At 40.6% G+C, this 25,547-nt stretch overlaps 1 protein-coding gene across 4 annotated transcripts in view; it reads left to right on the top strand.

Annotated features, from left to right (window-relative positions):
- The window catches only part of RPS6KA2 (ribosomal protein S6 kinase A2), a 326,295-nt gene that overhangs the window by 256,578 nt on the left and 44,170 nt on the right, over positions 1–25,547 (top strand). For all 4 annotated transcript variants that reach the window (XM_052784880.1, XM_052784882.1, XM_052784881.1 and 1 more), the window contains 3 exons: positions 7,323–7,393; positions 8,233–8,321; positions 16,564–16,628. In XM_052784880.1, coding sequence (XP_052640840.1) covers positions 7,323–7,393; positions 8,233–8,321; positions 16,564–16,628 — 225 coding nt within the window. The remainder of the gene's footprint in view (positions 1–7,322; positions 7,394–8,232; positions 8,322–16,563; positions 16,629–25,547) is intronic.

The following is a 25,547-nucleotide window of genomic DNA, read 5'->3' as shown; positions in this document are numbered from 1 at the left end:
GTTTCACAGGACCTCAGTATTTCTTTTGCCATTCATCTGTCGTCTTCACATTGGCATTGCTGATTCTTGTTCTGCTAATGAGATTCAGGTAGTTTTTGGACTGGTGGTGGATCTCCTGTAGTCTTATTAGCTGGTAGGAGACTGTAACTCAAAAATCTCTCTTTTCTCCTGCTGGGAAAAGAAAACAAATACATAGGGGCACCATGTCATTCTCCTTTCTTCCTCTGTACCTTTTTGCTGTGTCTTGATTATGACTAGTTTAGGCTGTTTGCTTTGTCCTCAGTGCATGCTGTTTTTAAAATTATGTATGTGAAACAGGTTTAAAGTGACTGCTCTTCACAGGGGGGAAATCACCAGAAACAGACACAAATGTATCAATTGGCACAGAGGAATAGCTAGGAATTAATCTTTTTCTTACATGTCTTTGTATTGGATTAACTATACAAAAGTTGCAATTTTTCCCCACTGTTGCTTAACCTTTAAGAGTCCTGCAAGCTGTTCTGGAGGTAGTTTAAATGGAATCAGTATGAGAAACTGTGCTAATTCATTTTTTATACATGCACATCAATGAAAAGTTATTTAAAATGCAACATGAATTTACCAAAAATCAGTCATGCTAGATTAATCTGATATTTTACTTGATGAGATAGCCATCTTTTTCTAAAGAAAGTGAATGAAGTGGATCTCATGTGCCATTATTGTAAAGTATTTGGTACAGTGTTGCAGGGAAAATTAATTAACTGAAGATGCTTGTTAGTCCAATAATGATCCAAAGATGGTATAGTACCTATACCATCCATGAATACGTCACAGGGAAAAACACCACAGAGAGAAAGAAGCTATTCAGCCAAAGAGTAATGTTGCCCTGAGAGCAGGTAGGAATAAACTCATCGTGAAATGTTGTTAGTCTGGAAAGTAGAAGAAAGCTCCCGACTGCTTCAGAAGTGAGGCCCTGGAAAACACTTTCCAAGAAGAGCTCTGTGAGAGATATCTGACTACAGTGGAGCTGCTTGGCTTACGAGAAGGACCCGATATCATTCGCCTGAGTGATGCAGTGTTTGACACAGGGATGCAGTGTCAGGAAAGTTTTTCAGAGAGGTATTGAACCCTCCTCAAGCCAGCCATCTAAAATTAGGTGTTTGGGTGCTAACCTGCTCCCTCTTGCATCCATCTAGCCTCTTCAGTCTGTGATGGCATTGTTGCTGAGGAGGACGAAGAGAAGATCAAGGAGCAGTTGTTTTGTGACACTGTGATTTTTGAAAAGCTATATGAATGCTATAGGTTTTTTGAAGCCGTTATTCCCAGTGTCATTTTATCAAGCATAGTGCTGTCCCGTGAGCCCAGACACCACGCATTTATTACTCTCACAGGGATATGTTCAGATAACGAAGGTGATGCTGCTCTCTCCTGAAGTGTCTACCCAAGGTCTCAGTGGTCGACCCAAGTGCTCAGTGCACAGCCACCAATGGGCAGCGCAACACAGTGCAGCACTGCAGCTGTGGCTCACGCTGCACCTCACCGTGGTTATCGTATTTCCCCTGCAGAATTAGGGCAGAAGCACAAATTAACGCAGCAATGTGCTCTTCTAATACAGCTCCATTTCCTGTGGTATGGAAGCTGTTTTAGGTAGCTATATTTTACACTACATACCACAATCCATGGAGTAGGTTTAAATTTTGTTTACCCTAAGTAGACAACTGCCGCCGCCAAAGGAAGTAAGGATAGGATGCAATGTGAAAACTAGTGAAAATTTGGGGTGGGGAGCGCCTACATCACTGACCCAGCTGGTTGACAGCAGTTAATCTAAGCAAATATTGTAATTTATTACCTGAATTTAAAAGGAGTGGAACATCCTTATCTCCTATGGCCACAAATCCATTTGTGGATGCTCAGCACTTCCGAATCATATATGTTTATTCAGGAAAATCAATAGGTTATGTCTCATATAATAAATATATCCCAACCCTTTAAATTTTTTTATTATATATTTAGTTTTGCAGGATAGCTGTGCCTTCTCGCTATCTGTCTCCAGTTAAATGATGGTATATTTGGTATATAGATTGCTTTTCTTTCACCTGCTAATGAACTTGGTTCCTTCCCCCCTATTTTTTGCTAGGCTTTCTTTTTTTTTTTCCCCTCCATCTCTCTTTTCATCCCCTCCCCCAGGGAATCAATGTATTAGAATTAGAATTAGAAAAGATAAGAATCCGTATAAAAGGAGATGAGTTAAAGAGAGTAAAATCTTTTTAACTGTAAGCTAATGCTTTAAGCCTTTGAGTGCTACCAGACATCTTAGAGAAAAATAGCTCTTATCTGTTCAATCTTTTTTTCCTTTTTAACAATTAACTGGTTGGAGCAGAAAAAGGATATTTCCATACACTGAAAGTGCAGGAGGATTTTCTGATGCTGTCTTTCGCTCTGCTCATTTCTCTTTGTTTTCCTTGCTCTGTCACTTGTATGTTCTATTAGGGAAGCTGTTTTTCTGCCAGTGTGAAAAACTGAAGAGAATTAAATGGTATCCAATTGATTTATTAGCATTTCTCTCTAAGTAATTTGCAGCATGATGTGAAGTATACAAAGAAAATATACCAGTTGGTGGAATATGCATAGATTGAAAGGAAGTGAATGTGATAGTCTAATTTTCATACCTAAAATTTTGATCAAAAGAGGGAACATATTAGGCAGATAGTGATAAAATGGCCTGTAACCTAGCCATCAGAAGAGCAGCCAAACAATATCTTGTCTAGTCTGTTCTGTGAAGAGGGATTAATGCTACAGTGTGAAGAGTCAGGCTGTGCTAGCAGCTCCTTGCCAACCTGCATTGACGGGGCACAGGCTAGAATCAAACTGAATGATCCTTGAAGGCAACCTTAAATGTGGCATGTTGTGATTACTAATATCAAAACAAACTTACCTGAAAAAGACTAAATTCTGGTCTTGACTTATTAATTAATTATGTTAGTAATTATTTTATTAAGTATTATTCAGTGGGAGTTTTACTATCCACAACAGTAAAACTTCATTTACCACCAGCTAAGTCTTTGACACAGGCCACAGAACTAAAACTGTTATCTGCTCTGTTCATTTGCTGCTCAGTTTGTTTGAATTGTTTTATGGTAGCTTAGCATGTGTCAACAGGTATAGTTATACACATCTTGAAATTCACCCTTTCCAAGCATTCCAGAGGACAATACCTGTGTTTCATTTAGTCCTAATTGGGACCCAATTAAAATTTTGTGCTGGTAAGTTTATGTGGTTTATCATGACTGGACAGATTTCATTTTCTGCCTTCCTGCATCTTACTCATTGCGTTGGAGATTTTGGTTAGGACATATTCTACAAAAGCTTTGCATCAAGAGATCTGTATGAACAAGCGATTGACTGAAATTGTTAAAAAGTTGTGTATATGACTAATACCTTTTCAGCTGTGCTGCAAGAGCCTCAATGCCCACACTGCCATCTCTGAAGCCCAGATAAACTGGTCTGCATGATATAAAATGCACAATCCTCTCTGAAGGGCTCTCAAAGCAGTGGGTTTATAGTTCATGGTACCAGCTGATTTACAAGGCTACAGACCTCACGGAAGTTGTATCTGTTTCAGTTCAGGAAAAAAACACTGTACACCTTTGAGAGTCATGTGAGCAGAGAGGGGGACATAACTAGAGAAAGAAGGGGTGTGATGACCCAGTAGGCAGTCCCAAATAGAAAGAAATGTGTTTATATTTGTCAGCAATGTAGTGAATATGTAAGGAGTGAAGTCTTCACGAGAGAAGAAAATATCTCTTTGGTATCCAGACAATGTAGACAGCTCTGTAGTAATTTTGTAGTAACTGTACAGTGGCATTGGAAAAATCAATACGAGACATCAAAGCAATACAATCTTCTTTTACAAAATCCTATCGTAACACTTGTTTTATTCCCAGTTCAAGAGATGGTCTTCATGAACAGTATTCTGAATGTTTATGCTAGCTGCCATGTGAAGGTGTTCAAACCCTTTGCAAACACTAATTCATTATGCTTCACACCTGGCTAATAATGAAAAATACTTAATGCATTTTACAAATGATAAAACTGTGTGGCTGACCAGCTCCCAGTTACCCGGAAAATGACTGGAAGTGTTGAGAGGCGAACCTGGCTGTTCTGACAAGAGTGTGTCTCTCTGCTTTTCAAACCTGAGTGGTATCAAGGCTCTTCGTAACCCTGAATTTTATCCTAGGCTCACACTACTTTAGCAGACTTGGGCTATAATAATTTGCACAATCTGCTCTCCTTCGATCTGCTGAGAAGATTCATCTGGCAATTATCCCAGGCTATGGATTTTTTCTCATTCATTATCTTCCTCAGTGACCTACCAGGGTCGCTTCTTAAATCCATTCCCTCAGGCAATGGGCCCCTCTTTCCCAAGGTCTTCCCACATGTATATCTTCTGGGGTCTCCAGTGTTGGTGGTTCACCTACTGAAATGGGCAATTGCCCTGAAAACTAGAGAAAGAAAGCACTGCAGAGTACGTTCTCTTAATAGGCAGCTGAACTGGAACAGGGAATATTTGCCTTTCTTGCTGAATATTGGTACAGGAAAGGTTGGAGGGAGGCACAGGCTTCTGAAGTGCTGGCTAACAGAAGGTGGCCCTCCAGAATACCCAGGAAGCAAATCATTGGGAGGCAAGGAGCAAACAGATGGTTTATACAGATGGGGAGGTGGGGAGAGTGAAAACTGAGTCTCCCAACAAAACTATAGGGTCTGCTTTAATAGCCAAAAATACTACAGAGTTTCTTCACACCTAGGCTCAGCTCCTTGCCAACCTGTAGTGACCCATACAACTCTGTATTTATGTGCAAGGGTGTTAGCAGCAAGTGCTCACTTCTGTTTTCATGTTTACATTTAGCAAGATTTTTGATTTTTTTAAAAAATAAGCAGGAAAACAAGTTGTTGTGCGGTAAAGCAGTAGCTTTAACTGATGAGATGAACTATTTCAATTTGTATTTTTTTTTCAGTCGTCTTCTTTCATTTTTAACCTGTAACAGATTTAATCATGACTGCACTTGAGAAACCAGTGCTTTCTTCCAGCTGCTGCTTGTTGAGTTCATTGAAGTAAAAAGACATTTAACTCGTGTAGCTGCCTTTCACTTTAAATACTGATGTATTTAAGTGCACTTCTTCTGAATCTGAATTAATCTCAACATTAGACCTATGTAATTGGGAGACATGTGGTAACAAAGTGCTAGCTGTTAGAGCAGTGCAGTAAATGTTGCCTGCAGCCTCCAGGATGGTCATTTCCCCTGGTCCCTCCTGCAACTTAAATTGCTTTTTTCCTTCCTTCCTTCCTTCCCTCCCTCTTGGACACTGCAAGAATTTCTTTTATCTGTATCGTCTGCATCAGCTGTGTCAAGCCCATTTCTGCCAAAATAAATGAGCTGTAGCAGTCATTGTTAGTGCTGTTAAATTAAATTTATTACAACAAAGTAATGTGAGCAAGTGTAAGTGAACATTAGGTACTTGCCCCGAATATAAACTCCTTAGAAATCATGAGGAGGGTTTGGTACAATATGTACCACTTCTGCTGCTGCTCTGGGAAGCAATGCTCTCTGCTCCTCATCCCTAGTATATCTGAATGCTTTTATCAGGACTAAGGCTCTAATAGGTCAGCATTACTTTGCAAATGGTGCTTCAGCTCCAGTGTCATTTAGGCAGTCTTAAAAATTCTTCCCCATCGTGTTTTTCTCTAGAAGATGAGCTGCTTTCCTCCAGTTCTACAGGGCAGTTCTTAACTCTCCTAGACCAAGCAGGAGTTAACGCATTTGTGTTGTCCAAATCTTGTTTCTATCTGTCAGCCATACACACTTTTAAAAAGTGTTTTTTCCTTGTTTCTACTATGTGTTTTATTGCCTTGAGGTAATTTGTTACTAATGCAGATTAATCCTGCAATTAATTATAGTCAATTAGTTACCTGGCTTCTAAACGACTCCTCTGCCCCCCTCCCAAAACTCGCATAACAGTTTCACGGTTAAAATTTTCTTATGTTTTCTTATATTTTTCTTATGGTATGGCTATATTTAATCTGGGAAAAGGGCAGAGTCAGGCTGTGAGGCAGTCTGACACCGGTTTTGGTAATGAAAGGATCCTTTTTTGCACATATGTGCTTCCTGAGAGCAGTGAAGCTACTTGTGTGATAAGGTACAAAAACTACATAAGGGTTGCAGAAGTGTGATAAGGTACAAAAACAACATAAGGGTTGCAGAATCTATCCTGCCTTAACAGGTATTTAATTGTAGCAATGAATATTAATTAGTAGGTACTTATTATAGTAGAAGAGATCCAAAGCCTGAGTCACAGACAGAAGCGAGTAACAGTTCTCCTTACCCTTGATGGACATTGTCCTCCTTTGTGCCTGGCCTGAATTATGTTCTTGGTGTCTTTGTGTTTGGTGATGCATAACCTTCATCATCCCTTAGTCAGAGGAATCAGCTGCCACTCATAACCCACGAAACACTGTGGCAAGAGCTGCGTGAAAGACCTGGTATTGAATCCATATTAGGCAAGCTTCTTCGGCTGGGGTTTTTATTTTTTTGTTACAAATGTGAAATTCCTGTCAAATTTACTGAAAGCACTAATCTGTTTCAAAGGAACCATATCTGATTGATGTTTTCATGTGTGAGGCAAGTAATTGATGATGATTGCTGAGTTTTGCTTTGAGATTTGGGTTCATTTAAATGTGACACTTGCAAAATTCATCACTGAATAGAGCCAGGGGAACCAAAGCGGGAGAGAAAAAAGCACACTCAGATGCCTTGAGAACATGGGGTTCGTGCGTGTTTCTCCTGTAAAGTATAGCAGTTGCATCTCTAAGTGGTGCAAATAGACAATCGAAAAGGTGGTTTGACTCAAGCTAAAAAGATTGGGAGTGGCATGTTGAACCCATTTTCCTTGCACCACAGTCCGTGCCAGACACCTAAGAACAGCCACACCTATTCAGACTAAGGGTCCCTCCAGCCAAATATCTCATCTCCAGCACTGGCCATAAAACGGGTGCTGGAAGAAACAGTATATATGACACTTCTTCCCAAACACACCAAAACTTGACCCCAAGTATCAGTGTAAACAGTTTGTAACAAGACTCTTGAACAAAACAGTCATGTCGGTCCTTCATGTTCTGCATAATCCAGACTTGCTGTGTCATCTTTTTGTGAAGTACAGCTTGTTGGACCATTTTTTTTCCCTCAAGTTTTCAGTTGTGTTGGAAATAGAGGGTGGGTATGGTGTCTATCAGCTATGCAGACCATCTCAACGCTCATTTGATTTACCATTTTGTTGTTACTCCACAGTTTGAGATGCTGACAGGATCGTTACCCTTCCAGGGAAAAGACAGAAAGGAGACAATGGCACTCATTCTCAAGTGAGTACTGAAACCGTTCCTCTAACTATGAGTACCTCTAACTGTACCCTCTGGGCAGCCTATAGGTCCTAATTATATGAAGGGTAGAGAATAATAATGTCCATAATGCGTTTTTCAAAGCAATGTAAGACATGAATTTGGTAAGGCACGCACAGTGGATGCCTGCATGTGGCTGTAAAATTGCCTTCAGAATAAATAGTAGGAAGTGAATTACTGAAAGGGCCTTACAAAAGAAACGTATCTTACTTTCTGTAATATTGTTGTTATCCACGCAAAAGTGGTAACAGTCAGATTTCTGCAGGACAGCTTATGTTTTGTTGTTGACAAGTTTCAAATCTTTTCCTTTGCAAATTTCCCATTCTTTTAATGTTAAGTGCAGACATAAGTATTTGAAGCGTATCTTTGCTCAATATTACATTTTTTCTCTGTTGCAGTGAGTTGCCAAGAGAAAAGTTTTATTCCCTTTAATCAATATGTGGTTTAGTATAATTATTTTCATGAAGTTTTGTTTGTTTTTCTAAATTCCTCTTGATTCCCAAATTTATTCCAGCAAGCTCAAAAAGTGAAAAAATTTCTGTAGGAAAATGACCTTTGTAGGTTGCAAAAGGGGTCGTGAGATTCATTAGATCTACTCTGCCTCTAGTGAAGCCAGTGGTAAAATTTTTAACTTCAGCAAGATCAGGTCCTCGCTCTGTATTGCGTTATGCTTAGGTAGCCTTTGGTCACCAAATTCATGTGTCTGCCCTTCCTGACTACTGCAATTCCAGTTTTTAAACCACAGTGGGATGGAGAAAATGTTTGAAAAATCTATTTTCTTTTCAAGTGTTGTGTTTTTTCAGAGCCAAGCTGGGAATGCCGCAGTTCTTGAGCATAGAAGCCCAGAGCCTGCTGCGAGCCCTCTTCAAAAGGAACCCCTCCAACAGATTAGGTATGCATGCGCATTTGATCAGGGCATTTGTTATGTTTGCTCTGCCTTGTCAGGTGGTGATTGTTTCTCTCGGTGCATCTTCCCTGATAGTTATCCTCTTCATTATGCGGCATTTTGTGTTGCTTCCCAGAGCGCAGTGAACCTTGAGCGTTACTAGAGAAATTTGTAAAGAGCACAGGCAAACCATTGGAATCTAAAACATGATATTAGCTTGTATTGTATTTTTTTGGTGAAGAGGGAGGGTAAACCACCAGCATTTATGAAGGGTTTAAGAGAACTGCTGCATATGATAATATAGGCAACTGAAAACAGGTCTCTCTTAAATCTGTATAATTTAGCTGCAAATCTGAGGTGCGGAGCAAAAGGGAGTAGAATTTGTCTCTCCCATTCTCAAATAAGTTTTGATGCTGTCTCATTCTGTTTGCTGGGAACATTTTCCAGTAGGTTTTCTTCTTTATTACCCTAAATGTATTATCTCCTTTCTTACTAATCTGTTTTTACCCTTTGTTAATAATCCTATTTAAATTGTGATAAACTAGAAGTATGTATTGGATCATGCATCTTATGCCATTTATACCTTTGTTTGGGAGTTTTATTACGAAATTGATTACATTTGGCGAGGTCATGGACAATACCTGGTGCATGATTTTAATTGCAAATTTGGTCTTTGGTTTTTACGTGGAAGAATAAGAACAGTCATATCAAGTGAATGATATGAACTTAATGGCACTGTATTGTTTTTAATTTAAAAATCCTATCTAGATCTGTGAAAAATTCTGGAGCTTTCTTTTGTCCCCACAGGTCTCATATTCTGCATTTTGGGTGAACAAGGGAAGAATTTGCTTCTAAAGGAAAGGGACAAACCTTTCCTTTGTACCTCTGTTGGGGTTTTTGTGCCCTTAAGGAGCAGGAATTGACCTTAGGTGCAGGAATTTAATCCTTCAATTTTGTAAACTGTATCACAAGACGACTGCTGATGGGTCGTATTTAAATATGTGGTTGACTCATTGCCATCCATGGGAGTTTTGGCAGCTAAGAAATTACTTGTCTTTTAGAGAATGGCATAGACTGGTTAAATATTGAGACGTGCAAAAAGCAATTTGCTGTTCTCTCTTGCAACTGTTTACACTTGTAAGATTATTTCAGATTGGAGACGTAAAGTTAGAAGCAAAAAGCTAAGTTAGGAAATGGCTTGTTCTGAGATGTGAAAAGAGCAAGAGGTGCAAGAGAGGTTTCCCCCTTTCCATCCTGCAGTACCCACGCTCACTTCTCCAGTGCTGGAGGTGGTGCTGCCGAAGCTCTGCTGCACAGTGCTTTTGGTCCCCTGCGCAGCAGTCACAGCATTAGCGGCCAGCCAGGCAGCAGAGCGTGAAACACTTGACAGCCCACTTCCATCACCGCCTGCCTGAGGGATGGGTCCTGCCGTTTTTAATAGGCACACACCGGTGTGCTCGCGCACGTGTGGAAGATGGACGCTCTGCTCTGTGCCCTTGAGCTTCTGCTTGACCTTTTCATGCTCTGGTAGGTCTGTCCCTTGCTTCAGGTGGGGCAGCGTGTGAGCTACTCCAGCCCTCTGCTTTATACCGAGCACCATCAGACTGTCACGTTTTAGGTGAATGGGTGTTTTCTGCCTGGCTGCAGCATCTCAGCCGGAGCCCCCACCACACGTAGAGGTCAGACACGGTGGCTCAGCTGTTTCCCAAGAGAGCCTGGCTCCTGCGGAGAAGGACAGTACAGAGCAGGCTGCCTCTCCCTGTGACTGCCGGGGAGAGAAGGAGCCGAGCGCCCTTGCTCCACACAGGGACCAGGGGACAACCCCACCTCTGGCAGAGGTGGGGAGCCAGTCCCTCAGCACGCTGCTGCGGCCCCTCTCCTCCCAGGCAGACGCCCACACGGCCTGCAGAGGGAATGCCCTCCCATAGGTTTTACCTCTTGACCTAAATGGTAGCTCTTGTAGTCCGATATGCTGTAGAGATGATAGTGGAAAAACACATTTTCTCAGCAGGTTTCAACTGTTCTCAAGCAATTTGCTTGACATTAGAGAAAATTAGAGTCTTGGGATTTCTAGGTTTAATCTATGTTCAGAAAGATATTATGCTGCAGCAAATATAAACTTTTTTCCCGCTTCCTCCCTCTGTTCCTTTCTGCTGTTTCCTCCCTGTCTCTGTCTCTTGGTTTTGTTCTGCTCTGCTCGTTTTGTGGCTTCCCACAAGCTGCTATCCATCCAAAATGGGGCTCCAGTGAACTCAGTGGGAGTTTCTGGATACTGGTCCTTAAATAAAAAGCTACTCACTAAAATAAGCAAAGTTGCTTAGTTTTAGCCATGACAATTCTAGTCCCCTGTCGTGATTTAACCCCAGCCAGCAACTCAGCACCACGCAGCCACTTGCTCAGTTCCCCACCACCCAGTGGGATGGGGGAGAGAATCAGGGAAAAAAAAGTAACACTCATGGGTTGAGATGCGAACAGTTTAATAGAACAGAAAAGAAGAAACTAATAATGATAATAATAACAACAATAATAAAATGACAATAATAATAATAAAGGGATTGGAATATACAAAACAAGTGATGCACAATGCAATTGCTCACCACCTGCCAACAGATGCCCAGTTAGTTCCTGAGCAGTGATCCCCCCAGGCCAACTCCCCCCAGTTTATATACTGGGCATGACATCACATGGTATGGAATACCCCTTTGGCCAGTTTGGGTCAGCTGTGCTGGCTGTGTCCCCTCCCAGCTTCTTGTGCCCCTCCAGCCTTCTTGCTGGCTGGGCATGGGAAGCTGAAAAATCCTTGACTTGGTATAAACACTACTTAGCAACAACTGAAGACATCAGTGTGTTATCAACATTCTTCTCACACTGAACCCAAGACATAACTCTATACCGGCTACTAGAAAGAAAATTAACTCTATCCCAGCCAAAAACAGGACATCCCCATATCATCTCCCTTTTAATACTGGGAAATCGCTAAGGGTCAAGGTTTTAAACCTGAGATTTATTGAAATACTGGGAAGGCTGTGAGAAAGGAAGACATTATTTATAACACAAACATTCAAGGAAATAAAATCTAAAAGAGTAACAGAAAAATAGATCTTAACATTCCAGGGACAGCGGTGGAAAGCTGCTGAAGGCTCTCTCTGTTTTAACTGATTGAGAATCGGTATGAAGGATTATGGAAACAGACTTGTTGGTAGTAAAAGAAGGAATACTTAAATGTTTGGCCTAAATACTGAACAGAAGTCAGTAGAAAAAAGGACTGCTTCAACTTTGTGGATTTTAGCTTTTTCTGGGAAAAGTTTTCTGGAAGTTAAAAGAAAAGTAGGCTTAGACATCCTGTTTTGAAAAATCTTTGGAAAATTAATGAAGCATGCTAAAATAAATGAACCATATTATGGCTCAAACACTTGTTTTCAGCCATTGTTTCAGAAGTTTTCAAATCTGGAAAGTGTATTTAGTTCCAAAGTATTTTTAATATTGGCAAGATGAAAGATGCTGAGCTTTGAAAATCATTTTATTCTGATCGCCGTCTTGCTTTTTGCCATTTGATTTAGATATCTTAACAAATAGAAGTAAAGATTGATGATGTATTCTAAACTTTTGCTTTGAAACTTTGTTTTGAAGCTTTGGATTATTAATGGAAAAAAATATTAGAGTTGAAGGGAGATACTCAGACAAGGCAGAGAAGGAATTTAGTAATCCAGTTTACCTGATTCGATTTTTAAGTCTGGTGCTCGTATTAATGCTTTAGAACAAATTTTTAAGGAATAAAAAGTCTTCCTTCCTTTGGCATCCCTTGTTATGCATGCTGTCTGTTCTTTTCTGAGCCTATTCACTCTACTGTACAAATGGTCTGCATTGCACTGCTTTGGTAGTATTGCTCTGATTAAGTACACTAAATTTTGGTTTATGGACAAGCATAATTTTAAATTATTAAAATAAACTAACTGGTATATCCAGGCAAACAAGGAGGAAGCATCTCAGAAAGGAATTTGTAAAATGAAGGTGTTAGTTCATTACATTGCCAGGAACTTAGGCAAGGGACTAATTCTTACTTGCCCTAAGGCCTGGATCTAATCAGGTAGGTAAATGAATGTAAAGAGCATTTCAGGAACTCCCTACGCTGCTGAGCAGTATAAAGGTTCCAGAGTCCTTATAATTGAGAAGCTTGGCCAAGAAAGTATAGAGTAAAAGCATGTGCTAGTAGATTCAGAATAAAAGCCAAATAAAGAGTTATTATTTCCTTAATCCTATGTTCTCAGTGAAGATACATTCTGCTTTGGCACATAGGAAACTTTGTTTTTCCACTTTATAAGATGGTGGGTTTTAAAAAAGAAGTTTCACCTTTGTCAGAGTGACTGTACATCTTTCTTGTAAACCTTAGGAATGCATTTCAAAAAATCTAGCAAACTAAAAAGATTCTGAAGCTGTGGAGACACTAAAATTTTATTATCTGAAACTAAAAATCTGGAAACTCTTTCTGCTCATTTTGAATATCCAAATAATCAACTTTCAAATTTCATAGGTCTCCGTTTTTCCCCTTAATATATTACAACGCTCACATTATCCATAATGATTCAGCAATCAAAACATTCTACTGTTACTGCTCGCAGACACTTTTATTACAGGCATAAAACAATCTTAGATAATCAAGTTCTCGCTTATTAGCATGAGGCTGCTTTTATATAAATCCTTGCACTCTATAATGTGTTTAAACTGGCAGTTTGATCTGAAAGCGTTATTTATCTTCATGGACCCTCGTGGGACTGGATGGCACATAGAAATATTTGCAGGCAGTAGGTTTGATTGTGCTGATTATTCTTTACAGATAGGTTTGATTACTACATTGAAGTTAAAAAAAACAACTAGAAACCTAAAGGAAGGTGAGAGGTTTGCAGTCATGTGGTGTGCCATCCTGTGCTGCACTTCAGCAGTTTGCTAAATACCCATCTCTATGCCAAAAAATGTCCATCCCCGTGAAACAGGACTTTCCAGTTACGACCTCTCTGGTGCTTCTCTTTTCTCCATGAAAACACATCTCTTTCCAGTACCACTTTAGATTTGCAGATGGTAAATGAATGGCTGAAACATGCTGAGCAAATCCAGAGAGACTCCACCATAAGCACTGGTGCCTAACCTCTCCCATGGACTTCTGCAGCGGGGTCAGGGTTGCCCCTCCTGGCTCCCAGAGCTGTCCCTGGGCGAGCCCTTGGGCCACCTCCTTCCTCCAGTTGAGGAGAGGACCAGGCGACACACTGCTGCCTGCAGCCACAGCACACAGCCCGAGATGGAGCTGTGGGCTATGCCAGCACGTCTCATGGCGGGGAAGGTCAGGGAATAAAAACTGCAGGAAGCGCTGAACCTTCTCCATGGTGTAAAATTGGTTGCTGGGAATTGGAAGTCCTTCACTCTTTGCAAAATTAGGCTATTACCTTCCTAAAGCTCTTCAATATATTAAGCTAACCAGAGATGGAGTCAAGCCCTGGCACTCCTAACAACATATTCTTTCTCTGCTAGAGTTCTGAGGTGGCCCCAAGTGGGAAATGCCAATTTTTCAAATGAATGCCTGTGTCGACTGCATGCTGCGTTCCTTACTGCACACTGCAGTCCCCCACTAAGAAAAGTAGCTATGGGTGGGCTTCTTCCTTGGTCCTTATTTCTGGGATTTTGTGGAAGAAAGAACAACAGTAGCAAAAAGTGTGACTTTCAAATAGATAGTCTGAAAAAGGCATTCCCATCACACAATGATGTATCCATAAGCCTACAAAAGAGGGAAAAGGGAAACAATGGGGAAGGGACAGAGCAGAGAAGATTGAATGCATCAGCAGTTATCCTCAGTCCAGGGAATGCTACCAGTAGCTTACAGTGTCTGTAGCATTTATCCCAGTCCTTTGAATTCAGTTTGGCACTTGGATTTCGTCCTTATATAGCAAAGAACATCTACTGCACATTACAAAGTTTCCAGTCACCACCACTGAACACAAAACATTTTTCACAGATATTTCTTCTCTGAAGAGTTGCTTAATGTAATTCTCTTCAGAGTAACTGTGTTGGTTTCATGTTCCTGTTGGCATTGCTAAAATCAGAATAAATCTTCCAAGGGAATCTAGTGCAGACTTTAGACTGTGCATTGAAAAAACATGCTAGGGAAGATGTAGAACAAGTCTTATTACTATCTAAGTCTTACTATTTTCTTGTTCAGTACCCGTGGGCCATAAACAACTGCCTAGGGAAGAGTAAGAATGGGGTAAGCATATGTAATACTTCACCTAAATTCTCTCCCAGTCTACACCTGCTTTAAGGTCAAGCAAGGGGTTTCCTGAACCTCTTGTGGTTTGTCAACGAAGTAATCTTCAACAGATTTCTTTTCAACATACTTTTCTGGCCTCCCCCTGAACCCATATAAATATTTTGCATCCAGATCATCTTTTCCAAGGAATTCCACATCACACAGCTATCTGTTGCCTGAGGAAACATCTCCAGGTTGTTCTGAACCTGATTCCTGCTAACATCATTTAATGACCTATCATAAACCTCCTCGGTCATCTGTTTCCAGGTTGAAAAGTCCTGGCCTACTCAGTCATTCCATACTATTCCTTGTTGCCCTTCTTTGATTTTTCCTACCTTCAGTAAGTATACCCTTTTATAGGTGAGGGCATCAACTACATTCTGTACTCAAGTCGTAGGTATACAACAGACTTATACAGTGACAATGTTCTTCCTTTTGTCCTCTTTTCTCTTTCTAAGATTTGATTTCATGTTGTGTTTGCCTAGAGCCATCTGTCCGTCATAACACAAAGACCTCACTCCTCAGTGGGGTTGATTGCCTCCGAGCACATAATTTTGTGTGGCAGGCTAGGATTGTTTATCCTTATGTGCGTCAGATACATTTGTCTATACTGTAAGATTACCAGGATGGGGAAGTAATCAGAAGAACATTCCTCTTGTGTTATTATTTAGCAGGCGTGACAGACAATCCTGCATGTTACGTTCACAAAGTGTTTGCTTTTTGTATCCATTCATCAGTGAATGTTAATCAGGCTGTAGGAAGCCGTTCCTGGTCAATGCATTTTGGCAAACATCGGTAATGTTTTGTACACAAAGAGAGCAGATGTCACATTTTACAAAAGTGTGAGTTGACAAGACCTTTCTAAAGCTGCTTGTAATGCTGATCTTCAGAAAGTACAAATACTACATATAAAAAGCTGAGTCCTCTGAGGTGCTGAGTGCCTTTTGCAAGGTGCTTATGAATCCCAAGTCCTTTTGGGAATCAAGGATGCTCAGCATCCTTGTAAAGAAGTGCTGGGTACCTTTCAGGAACTGATTCCAAAGTTGCAATGCAAAGCCTTTGCTTCCAGATGTTATTTTTCCTACTGGAAAATGAAAGGTGCTATTAAAAACGTCAAATCAACCCCCAAAATGGCATGCTAAATCATCTCTGACAGTTATTTAATTATTACTGAGCACCTGTTGGTTTTTGCAATGGCAGTGAAGCAAATAAATTGAGCTAAAGGAATAAAAAAGGCAATCTTCAGTGAAGACATAAGGCAAAAGTAATTAGATTCGTTACCAGATCTCAGAAGAGTTTCTCTAATTTTCCTATAGTAATGTAACAGAAATTTAACAGTGAAGGAAACATACCGCTGAGAGTCATGATTTTGGTACTCAGGCAAATTTGAAGACAGTATTTGAAAAGGGGGAACCTAAAATCCTGGCTCAGATTATTTGGAGCCTTTAGGTATTTTGAGTCTGAACTTACCCGAAGTGCAGCTTTCTCTGCCCATGGAAAATGGGTAATTAGACAAGATTTGAAAGTCGGTGCGGATAGAAGAGCTGCCACGGGTGGCAGGGAGCAGCAGTAGCCTTGCCATAGTATTGGGACATCTTGGGGCCTCTCCTGGCCTCGCTGGTGCGTGCACTCTGCTGCAGCTGAAATCCTGCGTCTCATCTGAAGCCTGAAGAGAGCAGCTATTCAGCCTCGGCACCAGCCTCAATTAGAGAAAAGTAAAAAACCCGCCACCATCAGATTTTAATTAATGAAGTGCCCTTGTCTGTATTTACGGCAGTTTGTGCTGTTATGGCAGTTGCACTGTTCAGGGATTCTTGACTAGAAGAAATGTTTAGATGGTGACTCAGACTTTGTCAGAAGAAAAGAGGGGACAGGGAGGAATGCTGGAGAAGAGATGTCATGCAGCACTGTTCTAAGCATGACTTAATTTTGATTCTTTCATTCTCTTGTCAGGTGCTGGATTCGATGGAGTGGAAGAAATTAAACGTCACCCTTTCTTTGTTACTATAGACTGGAACGTAAGTGGAGCGGCATTTTATTTATTCTTTTTTAATTATTTTTCTTAGCTAAATTTTTGAAGGCAAACTGCCATGCTTAGAAAGAAGATGAAGGGAACTCTAACATAGGGAACCCAGGAGCTAGAGCCTTTTAAGTGGGTGCCTATGTCTCTTGCATACATGTTTGGCAGTGTTAGGTTTATGGTTGGACTCGATGACCTTAAAGATCTTTTCCAACCTAAATGATTCTATGATTATATATATACATTTGTTCACATACCCAAAATGAAAGAAATAGAAAGCTGCTTTCAGCATTGCCAGTTTTTTCTAACTGCTTGTCTCTGTTTTGTCTGATGGTCTGGCTTATCACAGTACTACCTGAGGCTATTTGCAGTGTTCTGCAGAATAATTTCCACATTCAGCTCTTATAAACATGATGCATTGATTGTGGGAGCTGGACTGGAGTGAAAATGAGCAGCTTTAAATGACAGAATTCCCATAATATTTCAATTGCAAAAGAAAACAGAGCCAAAGGACTTGGGCTTGAAAGGGATACTCCAGAGGGAAGCAGTGTGATGCTCTAGGTCCCTCCATCTTGCTGCTTTTATATTCCATATTGAAATACATATCTCTTCTGACTGGGTTGGGCAAGCTGGACTAAATGCTAGTTTTATTCTTTCTGATGTCAGGGACCTCCAGGAATCCTATTCTCTCTTGGAATTATTCAGAGCGGCCCCAGGGCTGCTCTTGCACGTCTGCCGACAGTAGCTCCAAAGAGCTCCCAGACCTGCAGGCGCACCCTTTTCCCAAACACAGCCTGGTGCTGCTGGGACTGTCTGGGTATCCGTAGAGGTGGCACAGCAAGCTGTACAGCAGGTTGTGCTACTTTATGCTGGGGGAATCATAAATCTTCCAACACGATAGCTTTGTTAACCCCTTCTTGTCACTTTTGGCCTAAGTGACCATAGAATGGGATCTGGCCCTTCCACTGTATTGTGGTGGGGGCTACAGAAAAGCCCGACATAGATGGATTTTCAGAAGAGTGATTTTACATCACTGAGTCAACCAGCCAGAACAGGAAACAGCAGCTCCTCTTACAAGTGGTTGATGTTTTATTGAGGTGAGTCATTAATTTAACATCAGCACTCAAAATTGGAACAGCAAACATTTGATCAAATGTAATATGGTTCAAATAAGACATGTCAGACATGATTAACAGAATGGTAAACAAGGATTTATTTTATTGCTATCAGCTACAGCTCATAAAGCTGGAGGCAGAGATTAGCTAAGTATTTGATTTAGACTTGGAACAGGTTAAGCCTTCCCACATTTTCAGCGTCATATTTGTTCAAATCGACTTATTTTTAAACAAACCTGGAGGCAAACATTTTTCATTTTTGATCTGGACATCTGCCAGTGCATCAGAGCTCCTGTCTGCCACATCCTCTAGAATTTTCTAGTTTAATTTTATCTGACCTGTGTTATGGTTTTATTATGTCTCTTTAATATTTGATCTGAATTCACTCATGAATGCTAGTGTTACAGGTCACATTGATGCAGTTCTCACTATAAATTCTGGTAAACCAGCATGAATGTATGTGACAGAGCCATTCTCAAACTGCTGCCCAGGGCTTTACAGTAAAGCTAATTCCTCTATGAAAGGACATTTTGTGGTGCCCAGGTGGCCTTTGAAAGGCCTACAAAACCATTTAATTTAGAAAAACTCCTGAATCTGATTTGAACTGCATGTTGAAGAGTTGGCACGATTCATAAGCATGTTAAGAGATGATCAATGAAAGTGGAATTTGAGATTTTCCTTTCTGGTCCACCTGACTTTTAGTCCCATTACATCTGTTGTAGAGTCTAGATTCTCTTTCCTCTTCTGCTTCTTACTAATCATGAGATTCTGTATGAAGACTTTACATTTATGAAAACATAAAGTGAAAATTAAAAATAGAGAATCCTGAAGAGTTTGGTTCTTTATTATTATTATTATTATTATTATTATTATTATTATTTTCTGTATTCCTCTGGTATCTCCACAGTCCTCAGCTTTGCAATCAAAATACAGGTCAGGTACATACGTCTTAATGTAATAAGGAGCAGTGGAGCAGTGAGAGGGTTTCTCCCTCTGTGTTCGCTAGTGGAGCAGCTCAGTAACTCATCACAGAGAAATGAGGCTCTGCATCTTGGAAAGGTTTCAGCAAAGTCAGTTCTGGTCTGTGAGAGTCCTCAAGACCACCTTCTCTCATGATGATTGGTGATTGTTTCAAGCTCAGTTCTTTAAGGAACAATTTCATGCCTGTCCTGAGGAAATTGTACAGTCCTCCATCATTTGAAAAAGTCATTTTTATCATCATTTGTACATTCCAATCCTTTCATTATTACTGTTGTCATTTTATTAGTGTTATCATTATCATTATTAGTTTCTTCTTTTCTGTTCTATTAAACCGTTCTTATCTCAACCCACGGGTTTTGCTTCTTTTCCCGATTTTCTCCCCCATCCCACTGGGTGGGGGGGAGTGAGTGAGCGGCTGCGTGGTGTTTAGTTGCTGGCTGGGGTTAAACCATGACAACGGGTTAGGGAAATATCTACCATGAAGAGGCTAGGTATGCTTGACCATGACTTGGAGCTAGAGAGGAAGGTGGATTTAATTGCCCTTTGATGTCTTATCTAGCCCTCTAACTTTGCTGTAAAATGTAGCTGTAAATATCCATTTTAATCCAAGATAATTAGTGCTTATTGCACACTCTTGGAGACAGATGGTCATTATTACATAGATCAGCTATCATCTTTTTAATATATTTGCTCATTTAATCGTAATTTTGCTATCACTCATGGAGATCTTGGGAGGCTTATCTAGTTACAGCAGCAGTATTGTATGGATTTCAGAGGGGTGTGAGCCAGCTGGGCCCTGAGCTGAAGCCAGGACTTTGCCTCACAATGATCATCCAACTAACTGTTAACGTGTTCTCCACGGACAGAAACAGAGCAGGGTCAGAGAACAGAAACAGATCAGGCACACAGATATTTAGTGCTGATCTCTGTACAGTTGCAGGAAAAGAGTCCCTGATGCCCTTATTTTGTTCTCCCATCACATATACAGAATCCCTCACATCAATTTGCAGGCAGTCAGCAAACAACATTTTTGAGGCAGGACATGAATGTTGATTTATTTTATAACTTGGTAATATAATATAAAGACCTCAGAGAGCAAGAGGCAAGTTCTTTTGGAGAGCTTCTGTACTACCTTGGCAGCTATGATAGACAGGACTGCTGCGACTGACAGCATAGAAACTTTCAGCGACTCTAGTAAAATGATCCTCCATCAAGAGCCCCCTTATCATGAAGGGTCAGAATGGGCTACTGTCTTCTAGAAACCCAGTGTGAAACAGGTCTTTTTTTAAGCAATACTTTTCCTACAAAGTTGACGTGATAACCGTGAACAAACCACCAAGTTGCTTCATCTAATTTTAAAAAGAGATTCAAAACAGCAGTGAGCTAGCTGCTTCCTTCCAAGTTGTGTGTGAAGTCTGGATATCACAGTGATGAAGTCATTAGAATCTGCCCTGGTTTCAGCTGGGATAATTTTCTTCCTAGTAGCTAGTACGGTGTGTTTTGGATTTAGTAGGAGAATAATGTTGATAACACACTGATGTTTTAGTTGTTGCTAAGTAGAGCTTATCCTAAGTCAAGAATTTTTCAGTTTCCCATGCTCTGCCAGCAAGCAGGTGTGCAAGAAGCTGGGAGGGAGCATGGCCAGGACAGCTGACCCGAACTAGCCAAAAGGATTATTCCATACCATAGGACGTCATGCTCACTATATAAACTTGGGGGAGTTGGTTGGGAGGCACAGATCGCTTCTTGGGCATCGGTCAGTGGGTGGTGAGCAATTGCATTGCGTATCACTTGTCTTTCTTGGGTCTTATTTCTCTCTCTTTTTGTTATCTCCCTTTTCATTATTATTATTACTATTATTATTATTACTATTATTACTATTATTGTTGTTGTTGTTATATTTTCTTTTCTTTTATTTCAATTATTTAACTGTTCTTATCTCAACCCATGAGTTTTACTTTTTTTTCTGATTCTCCTCCCCATCCCACAGAGGGGGGGGGGGGCAGGAGGGGGAAGTGAGCGAGTGGCTGTGTGGTGCTCAGTTGCTGGCTGTGGTTAACCACGACAGAATCACAGGCAGAAATGTATAAATCGGACCTTCATTTCAAAGTACTGTAAGAGCTGTTCCCGCAGGTTTTGGATTGGGGCTTGGTTATTGTCTCTATCACTGAGGTGTTTATCTGTTGGAGCAGTCATTTCCCACTTGTTTCCCATCTTTCACTGTCTTCAAACAGATGCAACCAGACATAGTGTCTGGTTCGGATGAAGGCAGCAAACACAGTGGAAGCAGCATACACAGTGTAAGAAAGCCCCCTGTTACGATGCTGCAGATGCTGCTGCCAAGCCCAGCAGAGCTGATGGCATATGACCGCTGCGTGCAGAGGCAATAGGTGCAAGCCTGGAAAACAGGAGTGTGGCCAGAGAACGACCGTCCTCCAGATGCCATTCCCATGTTCCAGGGTGCCATTCTTCAGCACAAATCTCCAGCCAACCTAGGTTTAACTTCTGGTGTATAAGTGGCACTAAATGAACTGTGGACAATCTGACAGAGTTTTTATGCCCAAACTCAAATTGTGGCATGAGCTAATCTTTGTAAGAGTCTCATTTTTACAGCTATTGTCACCCAGTAACAAAACGCTAAATTCCCACTTCCCAGTGTGAAAAATAGATGACGGTTTCTACAAATATCAGTCTTCCTGCTCTAAGGCATTTAGTAGGCACTGTGACACAAATTTGATGGATCCTTTGTTGAATGAGTGGGCTGTCTTTCATGATCAAGGCTGGGATTCACAGGAAGGAGATTAGATGTCCAGCTCCTGAGTTTTACCTGCTTACTACCCTTGCACCCCCTTTTCTCCCTAAGACAAGCAGACCCAAAACGAGTTGACCTCAGATAATTTCAGCCATTGGCTCTGAGAAAGCACAGTCTGGTTCCTGATTTTTTTTATTACTGTTTCTTCTTTCCAGGTCATGCATAAAGAATTTCTGGCTTTTCATTGAAAATGAAAAATGAAATCCCCTTTTGCAGACTGCAGTCGGGGTGGTGTATAAACAGTAGTTTTTGTTTAGATGACGGGCTAAATTGGAACTAGAAAAAATGACATGCTAGAAAATGAACTGTCAAATACAGCTGAGGGAAGGAGTGAGAAGTAAGTGGACTCAAGTTCTGTTTCCTTCAATATTAATCAGAGATCAAACTAAACTGAAAATGTGAATTATTTAATTGCAGATTTTACCAACAGTGAAAATTGATCCCAAGGTCTGAATTCTGCTAGCTTTTCTATCATTTGTAGGCAATAACATTGAGTCATTAATCTAGGAAAGGACAAGCATTTTAGAAGGTAGTTCATCCTTTTGTCTGCTTATTGGATTTTCCATGACAGGTATATGTATCAAGGGAGTTTATTCTCATGCTACAAGTGCGTCACTGCGGAGGGTAAGATCTTTCTATTTCTAGAAGGTGTCTAAGGAAAATTCAGTTCTTCATCAAAGAAACTCAGTTGAGGAAATGACTAAATAGTTTTTAATTAAATTAAACCATTTTCTTTTCCTTGATATTTGTCAGGCACATGTACAGGGCATTTACATCTCTGGGATTTTTTAGGAGTGCATTTTTTTAAAGATGAAAAATTAACTGCTTATAAATAACAAGAGACAGACACATGTTGCAGCATTTTGTTACTAGTCTCCCTGGTATATTACTCAAGTCCCAGCTGAGGAGGTGTTCAGATGAAGCTCATTTTAGGGGTCTGGCAACATATATTAAGAAAAGGTCATTGAGGCCTGGGGGAAAATTAGTTATTTCAAAAAAAAGGTTTTTGTCCCAAATCAGAAAGGAAGTTGATAGAAGCTCATAGTTTCTCAAACTGCTATAGAACTGTGTTCTAGTTAATTTGTAGGTACTTACTAATCTGAAGGTGCTGATTATCAAAGTCTCAGGAGGATGTGAGGGGTTGATAAGTAGACAGAAGCATGGATATGTATCCAGGTGTGGATATCTAAATCAGTACTTTCACACCTTGGAGTTCATCCCCCTCATTCTGTGGATTATGCACCCCCTCTGCACAGCCACTGGATACGACAGCCATGCGTGTTGCAGTGTGATTCCTGATACATCTCAGTCACATTTTTCTTTGATAAGTCAATGCTGTGGCCAGTTCAATAAAATGGGGGTGGGATGTAGGGAGTAATTCTTTACTGGGAAAGAGACAGAAATTACATTCTCAATAAAACATTAAGGGCTAAGGAATGCATTCCTCCTTTATGGATGTGGAAGCAATGTGGAAGAAAAAAAATCTTCAGCTTCTTATACCTGTGCAAAATAACACACATATAATGATCTTAAGTACCCAACCTGATATTTAAATGCTCCAGTTAGCCCTAACATATCCAAAGTCTCTTTTGAATGCCTAATAAAATGCCCCCAAATGGATATGAAAACTGGGATTTAAACTGGGACAGCTGGGACCCTGCTCCCATTAAAATAGAACTCCCAGTGACTTCTGCATACAGAGCCAGGATTACCATGATTTGGGATGATGTAGCTAACTGTTTAAACTTTACCAGGACTTATGTGACAGCCTGATAGAAATGGTCAAAGGCAAGATTTGAAGCTTAACTTGCTATGTCATTTGCCGCTCTGGTTGGTTTCTGTTGGAAGAGATCAAGGTGATCCATCAGCCCCAAATAATTTGGGACCATGGTAAGAGATAATAGATTAATACATTTCACCTAAAATTAGAAATATTCTTGGAAAAACCAGAAGGCTCTCAAATCCTCCAAGAGATTTGTTCCCTGTGTGTGTAGAAAACAGCAGCTGTGGTTCTTACTGTTTTCTTAGATCAGCTTGGGTCACGTTGTGTTTTGCAGTCTACAGGATGCGGGTTTTTAAAGGACAAAGTGTCCTGCCTGTAGCAAGCCTTCATGTTTAACTGTGTTGGGCTGCCCTGTGGTTTAGTGTGCTTCAGCGAATTGGCTTTAGTTGTAGTGGCTCACTCAGAGAACTGGAGCCAGTGTGGGATGGGAAAGCCCATAGATGACACTGCTCTGCTTGTTCTTGTTCCTCAAAGATTTTATTTAGTTACCCAATTCAAGAGTTTGGGGGGGGGGGGGGGGGGGGGAAGAATGTTTTAGGCAGTTTACCTTTTGCTGTTCCTAGCTGTCTAGTCAGAAACACCAGAAATAATTTTTATCACAAGTGGAAAATGAAATTGAAAAGGGAGTCATCGGGTTGCGCTCAGAGGAGGTGCTTTTCACTTGCAAAAGCAACTTCTTTGTTTCCATCCCCTCCCAGCAAGCGAATTTGTGATTACACATCTTTAGGTGGCGTGTGACTCATGATGAATCTTAAATCCCTCCCTAGTAGTGGAAGATGTGGGTTAGGGATTCAAAATACAAATGTAGCTCCAACAGCACTTAAGAAACAACAGGCGGGGGGGAAGGAATTAAGAGGCCAGAAAGAATATGGTTACAATAATCAAAAGAGAGTGCAGTTCCCGAATGATGTATGACTCTCAAACATTTTCCAGTTTTTGGACCTCACAGGATGAGGGTGCATTTAATTCAAGGAGAAAGCATGTGCATGTGACCGTATTGCTTTCTGCAGTAGAATGACTGCAGTTGTGAATTAAGACAAATAAAGGGAAGCTGGAAGCAAATAGCTTTCTCAAGATGAAATCCTAGTAACAGAAAAACCTTCAGTAGGTGCTAAGTTCCCTTTTAAAGTTCTGTGCAGACAGAAAAAGATATATGTTAATTACTATGTTGATACTTTTCAGCTGATGAGCGACACTTCCTGCTTAAGATTACAATTGGCTTTTAATTATTTGGAAGACTGGCTTTCCATTGTGGGTCACAGCAATTATTCATCTCTTTTTCTCTCAGAAGATACGGAGCAGTTTTACGCAAGCAGGAACTTTTTATGGTGAAATGGCCGTTAATTATTGCAGAGTCATTTCCAGCCTCACTGTTCCACTTTTCCAAGGCATCATAATTCAACCACAAACATATGCTTTATGCTAATGCTAATACTATGCTGCAGAATATCAAGAACTTTTATTTATCTATGCAAAATCAAGTTCAAATTATGTTGCTGTGTATACATCTTAGGTTTGACCACATGCTTTATATTGCAGAAGCTAATTCACCACAAAACCCACAGTTAAAAAGGATCTTCCTGCATGCAAAGAGCTGCACAAGCATGTATTAATCTCCATTAAATATTTTGAAAAATCAGCTCATTATGAAGCTGTTCTAAGAGCTAACCTGAACGTACATATTACAAAGAGTCATAAAATTGAACTCTCCAGCTCTTACCATGACTTGAAAGTTTGGATGAAACTTTATGCTCAGACACATTAATTATTGGGCGCTGTCTGTGGCAACTAATTCAGCCCTTTGAAACCTGAGAACAAAAGCATTGCTAGAAAGGGAATGCAGTCTAGGGACTGAAGTGCAGGGCCGGGAGTCAAACTGGAGCTCTGTTCCCCATGCAGCCATCAGCATGATGTTCGGTTTTGGCCATTTCAAGCAGAGACGATGCAAAGATCGCTGAAATCAATAGGACTTTTTCCATTAACCTCTGTAGGCTTTGGATCAGATCCAGACATGCGGCACCTCAGTTTGTTCATCTCCCAGGGTGTGTGTGCATGTGTCTGTGAATGCTTGCAAAGGAGCACAGTGAACCAATTTCTTAAAGGTCACAAAGCATGAGTAAAGAGGCCATGAAGTCCCTGGTAATAAAGGCAGTGTATTAGCATGCATTTATGGGGACTGTTACTTCTGTGATCCCTTACATGCCCCCTCACTTGCCAGCACAAACT

Source organism: Harpia harpyja, chromosome 4 (genome assembly GCF_026419915.1).
Source record: "Harpia harpyja isolate bHarHar1 chromosome 4, bHarHar1 primary haplotype, whole genome shotgun sequence".
Taxonomy (NCBI): domain Eukaryota; kingdom Metazoa; phylum Chordata; class Aves; order Accipitriformes; family Accipitridae; genus Harpia; species Harpia harpyja.
This window is presented reverse-complemented; position numbering and strand designations above follow the sequence as displayed.